This window comes from Monopterus albus, unplaced genomic scaffold (assembly GCF_001952655.1).
Source record: "Monopterus albus unplaced genomic scaffold, M_albus_1.0 scaffold354.1, whole genome shotgun sequence".
Classification (NCBI taxonomy): domain Eukaryota; kingdom Metazoa; phylum Chordata; class Actinopteri; order Synbranchiformes; family Synbranchidae; genus Monopterus; species Monopterus albus.
Genome location: NW_018128234.1, coordinates 76,991 through 83,874, shown reverse-complemented (window position 1 = coordinate 83,874; position 6,884 = coordinate 76,991). Strand labels below are relative to the sequence as shown.

Below are 6,884 nucleotides of genomic sequence, written 5' to 3'. Positions count from 1 at the left end.
CAATACCTGTAAATATACATTGTACAGATTATACAAATCCGTACAGTTCTCTATTTATACTCCTATCCAATTCAATGACCATTCCTTGTCTGTTTGCATTGTTTACTGCCTGTTTATACTGCTTATTTTTGTTAAATCAGATTCTGATTCTAAGTCTTGTGGGAGGTGACATAGTCATGGGTGAACAGGGTGTAGAGAATGGGACTGAGGACACATCCCTGTAGGGTGCCAGTGTTTGTAGTGATGTTTGTGTGCCTCCTCTCTCTGCTGTAGCTGGAGGTTTCAAAGCGGGTGTAGAGAGTGTTGAGGTCATCCGGCAGGCTGTCTGTAGAGCTGATGATGCTGGTGCTGGTCCTGTAGTCTGTGATGTGCTGCAGGCCTTGCCACATTTGTCCGGAGTCAGCAGTAGAATAGAAGCCACTCAGCTTCTCTCTGTACTGCCTCTTGGCCACTGTGATGGCTTTCCTCAGTCTTTACTTCGCAGCTTTGTACTCCGTCTCATTGCCTGATCTCAATGCATGAGAGCGGGCACGCAGCATGTGGCGTACCTGACTGTTTATCCAGGGCTTCTGGTTGGGAAACCTCCTGACTTGTATGGCGAGCACGATGTTGTCAACACAGGTGCTGATGTACCCTGTCACATACTCAGCATAATCCTGTACGCTGACAGAAAAGTCCTCCAAGGTGGTTGCAGCTTTAAACACATCCCAGTCTGTCTGAGCAAAACAGTCCTGCAGGATGCCTTCAGTCTCTGGGGTCCAAAGTTTCACTTGTTTAGTGACAGGGTTTATTTGTTTCAGTCTTTGTCTGTAAGCTGGATACAAGAACAAAGAAATGTGGTCCAAGTGATAAAAATGGGGGTGGGGTGCAGCCCTGCATGCACCACGTATGTTGCTGTAAACATGATCCAGTGTGTTCTTGTCCCGGGTGGGAATGTCCAAATGTTTGTAGTATTTGGGGAGTACAGTCCGTAGATTGCAGTAATTAAATTTGCCTGTGGCGATAAATACAGCATCAGGGTGAGCTCTCTAATGCACTGATGACATCATGGAGTTTGCCGAGAGCTGCTGTGGAATTAGCTCTTGGGGCAATGTATATTCCAGCCAAAAACACACAGCTAAATTTTCTTGGTAGGTAATAGGGACAGCATTTCAGCAATAAAAACTCTACATCTGGCAAACAGTGCTTATACTGTACTTCTGTACATCTCCACACCATGAGATGTTGATAAACACACACACCTCCCACTTTGGCCTTACCAGCGGCTGTAGTCTGGTCTCTTCGGAATACAGAGTGAGTCTGTAGCTGAACGGCGGATTCTGGGACAGTGTCAGACAACCAGGTCTCTGTGAAAATTAGACAGCAGCACTCTCTTGTTTCCTGCTGTGTTGTAATCCTGGCTCTTAGCTAGTCCAGTTTGTTTTCCAGAGACTGCACGTTACCTAGCAAGAGGCTGGGTAGCAGTGGTTGTCTAGCACAAGCTTTTAGCCTAGCATGGAGCCCTCCCCTCTTGCCGCGCACGTGTCTCCATCTCTGTATCGCTGTCTTGAGACTGGAGGTCGGTGCTCCGCCATGTTGAGGACACTCGTCCATTATAAACCTTTGCTGGTGTAACTCACAGTCATAAACATCTGTGCATTACATGAAACTAAGGAGTATCTTCACATGTGAACCAGACAGGACCAGGTTTTCTCTGTGTCATATAAACCAGTGGTCCCTAACCCCCGGGCCGCGGACCGGTACCAGTCCGTGGATCAATTGGTACCGGGCCGTACAAGAAATCATTAATTATTTCCGTTTTATTTATTATCTGAGTATGAACGATCTTTTATTTTGAAAAATGACCGCATTCTCTCGGTTACATCTCGGTCACTTGAGCGCCAAAACTGGCTTACTTGTGCGACATATTCAGCCTGCTCAATGAACTCAATCTGTCACTTCAGGGGAAAATGACAACTGTCTTCAAGTTGGCAGATAAAGTAGCTGCATTTAAAGCCAAACTGGATTTGTGGGGACGGCGCGTCAACAGAGGCATTTTGGACATGTTTAAAACATTAGCGGGGATTTTGGGTGAGACTGAGCCAGAGCCTTCATTCTCCCAGCTGGTGCACGATCACATGTCTTTGCTTTTAAAAGAGTTCGAGCGCTACTCCCCAGCCACAAAGGACCCACGAACTGCCAAGGAATGGATCCGCAACCCATCTGTCAACAAACCAGGTGAATCCAGCAGGTCTGTGCAAGAAGAAGATCAACTGCTGGAGATCGCAAATGACGGCGGCCTTAAAAGTATGTTCGAGACAACAACTCTGTCAGTGTTCTGGATTAAAGTCATGACAGAATACCCTGAGATCGCCACCACAGCACTGAAAACTGTGTTACGAGGAAGCTGCTAATAAAGTTGCATACAAGTACACAGTGAATTCCCATTTATTATTATATTTACAATATACACAATATACGCAATCTACCCCCCCCGCTATTATGATCCTGTCATGTGTTGTGGTGGTTGTTTCTTATCTAATGTGTCTCAGGTGTTGAAGGATGTCAGAAGTACTGCCCACTTCTGTAGTTAATTGACCGTGGATGGCAAAGTTCTCACTGACATAAAAAAGAAATTATTTAAAAAAAAAAAATGGGTGGCAAAAATTACTTGGGTGGACATTAACGTACCTGGGCGGCCTGCCCAAGTAAAGTCTATACATGGAAAAGCCTGGCATACAGCTTTTAACCTGTTTGAATTCTTAGGTGTCTTTTCATGTGTGCCGTCATATAGAATCCTTTCCCACATGTTTTACAAAAATATGGCCTCTCCCTTGTGTGGGTTATAATGTAGGTCAACAAGCTCCTCCATTGTGTGAAACAGTTCAAACATGTTTTACAAGAAACAGCCTCTCACCTGTATGGGATCTTAAATGAGATTTCAAATGTGATGACTGCTTGAATCCTTTCCAACAGGTGCTGCAAACATATGGCCTCTCACCTGTGTGGACTCTCAGATGTCTATTCAAACAGAACTTAGTCTTAAAAGCTTTTCCACAGGTGTCACATTTGAAGGACTTTCTATCTGTGGAAGGATCACACTGAGTCTCTGACAGGGGAGAGGTGTCTACATTGCTACTGTGACTTGTGTCTTTGTGACGTCTCCTCTTTGGCTTTGGCTCTGCATTACTAGCTGATCCTGAGTCTCCGTGCTGGCTTCCTTCCTGATCCTGGCTCACAGCTACAACAAAGCTGTGAGAGAGGAGCTGCTGGTCACTGGTTGGTTCTGCTTCACTGTGGTCCCTTCCCTTATAAGCAGGAGTCAACATAAAGGGATCGGTCTCCTGCTTCAGTCCAAGATGCTCTCCCTCCTGACTGCTGCAGAGTTCCTCCTGTTCCTCTTTAATCTGTGGAGGCTCTGGGTCCTCTTGGTCCAGATTGGAGTTCCTGTCCTGGTTCCAGAGCTGCTGGTCAGCCAGAACCTCCTCTTCCTTACAGACATGTTGCTGTGGCAGCTCTGGAGGGACAAAGGAAGGAACAGGTCACCGATGTGATGAGGATAAAACAAAAGTAATATTTCTTATTCACCTGCTTCTTAGTGGAATTTTTCCAGTCTATCTTAAAGGTTTCTGTAGAGGACATTGTTCATATTGTCATTTTCAAGCTGAACTGAAAATTGTAACGATTAAGGTAATAAATTCAATTAACAGGGGAATAAATTAATAAATATAATAAATTAATAACAAGGAAAGATTTTTAATTTATATATTAGGAGATTGATGCTGTAACTTCAAATTGGTCACAGTACCATGTTCAGAAGGTTATCCCAAATAATGCAAGAGGGGAAAAACTGAATTCATAATAAAAGCAGTCTTCCGGTCAACGTGATTTCCCTTTCATTCAGTCAGTCCATCTGTCAGTAGTAAATGAATTAATAAATAAAGAAATAAATGCATAAATACATTAATAACCAAATAAAAAACAAATTAAACAATAGAGCTTTATGACTTTATGAGAGACTGTTATAAGGAAACTTTCTTTCTACTCTCGGAGTAGAGCCGCTGCTCCTCCATGTTGAGTGAAACCAGTTGAGGTTCCACTCAACATGGATGCCCCATGGATGCCTCCCTGGAGAGGTTTTCCGGGCATGTCCCTCCAGGAGAAGGCCTCAAGGCAGACCCAGGACACGTTGGAGAGACTATGTCTCCCAGCTGGCCTGGGAACGCCTTGGGGTTCCTCCTGAGGAGCTAGAGGAGCTGTGTGGGGAGAGGGAGGCTTTGCTCGGACTACTGCCCCCGTGACCTGGTTTCGGATAAAGCAGACAAAGATGGATGGATGGATGAAAACTTTCTTTTCTCACAGGACCATTTCACTTCAGAATGATAGTGGACCACCTCAGAGTGTGACTCAAAAAATATCAAGACATTCTGATGTAGCATTTCACAATTAAAGCCCTCTAAATGCCATATAAACATTATATATGTAGCCCGGGTGAAATGGTTGTTACATGGGACACAATTACTGGGGTCCTCGCAGCTTCGATGTCCAGCAGGTCACAGTTTATTTACAGACGAAAAGATATGGATTAACAAAACACGAAGTAAGGGGTAACAAAATACGGCCGTGGGCTCTGGATGCACACACAAACAAAATAAAATAATCTGTAAAAACCAAATAACCAAACAGTCACCAAAAATCCATAAAATGCCACATTCATGTACGTAAAGACACTTACATCCTCAAATTGTTCTAACAGGTAGTTTTTTTCTGACAAAGTCCACTCCATATTCTATATAATGTGTAAATATTAGTCTGAGAAAACAGAAAGTCTCCTTTTAGTATCAGTCTGAGCATGTAGTTACCATAGTGTTTACCTGACATTTGAGGGGGGCTTAAAATCGAAATGCATCAAACTGTCCTGATAATTTTGGAGTCAAGCTCTGAGGTGGCCCACTATGATTCTCATGAGAAATAGTCCTGTGAAAACAGAAATGTTCCTTTTAATTTCAATCTGACCTTAGAACTAATAAAGGCTTAATTCATCTATTCCTTCCTCGTCGCACTGACTGAATGGAAGTGAAAAGACGCTCACCGGAAGTTCGCCTTTATTCAAAAATCTGTTCTTAATGTGGAGGACACAGACCGGTTTGCAGTATATTCACGTGTTAGTTTTATTACCATCATTCGGGCTTTACAGACCTATTCTGTGTAGTTTTACTCGTTCCTACGTTAATCACGCCAGAGGAAAAAATAATTAAACATTACAAACTAAATTAAAAGGATTTCATCTACAGTTAAAAGTCAAATCTATGTTCCTTATGTTTATACAGAAGCTTACGAATAAGACGCACGTCACAGAAAAACGGATATTTGAACAAGTTAAATTATGCTGAGTCACCGGTGTTAGTTTGAGTCTTACAAAGACTAACACAGTTAGTTTCGTTAACATCTTTCGTCTTTTACAGACCTATTCTGTGTAGCTTTACTTCTGGTTTCCAAACGATATCCAGCAGTCTGCGCTGACGACCGATCTCTTCCTCGTACTGGACGATAATTTTTTCAAAGCCGCCGAATATTTCTTCAACAGCAGCAGTTAGTCGCTCGGTGACGAACTCTCTCAGACGCTGAACTGAAGACATAGTTGATTTGTTACAGATTAAATATACATCTGCGATAAAAAAAAGACAACCGTCTTCAACTAACCCCATTCATCTACAAAGCTATCGCTGTTAGTGCTGTTTACTTCCGCAGGATGTCACACTGTGAAGTTCCGGTTGGAAACGTGGTTCGGACTTTGTTCTGCTTTCAACATACAAGGCTTTTTTTTTTTAGCAGCAATTCAGGGTGGAACTTTATTTTTAATTTTACTCTTTCTATTTTTTAACTTAGCCATGCTGGCCCTTCTTCCTTCCATATTCCCTCTTGTATGAGCCACCACCGGCTCACCTGGTGTTCAACATGGCTTAGCCTTCGTGAAACGTATTCAGCCCAGATGCACTTTGGAGACTAGTGTTGGCCCCCGTTCTTTTCACCACGTTAACTCTGAGAGACGAAGCAGTCCGAGTAACTTCAAAACAGTGCTGATTTATTCAATGATTACATCTACACTAAACATTTCTAATACATGAAGTGTCTAACCAGTGTCAACCAAAGATGTAAGTGCAGAGATCACTAAATTTCTCCACTTGCCAAAAGTATTGGTAAACCAATCTTCAATGTAATTGGCAATACCAGAGTGTTCGGCCATCTCTTCTGACAAAACATTTAAGCCAGCCAGAGCCCTAGCAATAGAGCCATCAGGATCAGTATTCATTGGAATATAGGTGCAACATTGTTGTCCAATGATAGTACAAATGCCCCCTTTTTCGGCCAAAACAAAATCCCGAGCCAAGCGGTTCTGGTATGACATGATAGAAGTAGCTGCTAATTGTTCCTGAAAGCCAAAAGCCAAATCTCTAGTGTAATTAATGAGATGCTGAACATTGTAATGAACATAGTTTATGTGATCTACATTTTTGTTTATGGTCACCCACCAGAAAAGAGCAGACTCAAAGCCTGCTGCCACTTGATCTACTAGCTTGTACTCATTTGGGACGCCACGGAGAATGCCAATCGCATCAATGTACGTGGGCGATCATCTAGCTGGATCAAATAAGGCATCCCGCTTTAACCGGTGTCCCTTAAAAGGATGACCAGAGCCTGACTCAATGTCAGAGACTGCTGCTTCAACTACAGTAACTGGAACTATAAGTGAAATCATGGTGCAGGTACCAGACCAATCAGGAGGAAGAGTATTAAGTAATCTATTACTACCACAGTACCAAAACACATCAGACCTGGCATAGGTCAGACGTGTAGCATTAGCCCATGTAGTAAGATTGAATGTGGTGTCACACCAATCAGGA

At 43.0% G+C, this 6,884-nt stretch overlaps 1 protein-coding gene across 1 annotated transcript; it reads right to left on the bottom strand.

The window, feature by feature from the left end:
* Positions 1 to 2,376: 2,376 nt before the first annotated feature.
* Positions 2,377 to 5,769, bottom strand: LOC109974940 (zinc finger protein 112-like). Its single transcript, XM_020625410.1, has 2 exons — positions 5,447 to 5,769; positions 2,377 to 3,496 (listed from the first exon to the last, which is right to left on the bottom strand). Exons 1-2 carry the CDS (start codon positions 5,685 to 5,687, stop codon positions 2,865 to 2,867), a joined length of 873 nt encoding a protein of 290 aa, XP_020481066.1. The 5' UTR covers positions 5,688 to 5,769; the 3' UTR covers positions 2,377 to 2,864.
* Positions 5,770 to 6,884: the final 1,115 nt, after the last annotated feature.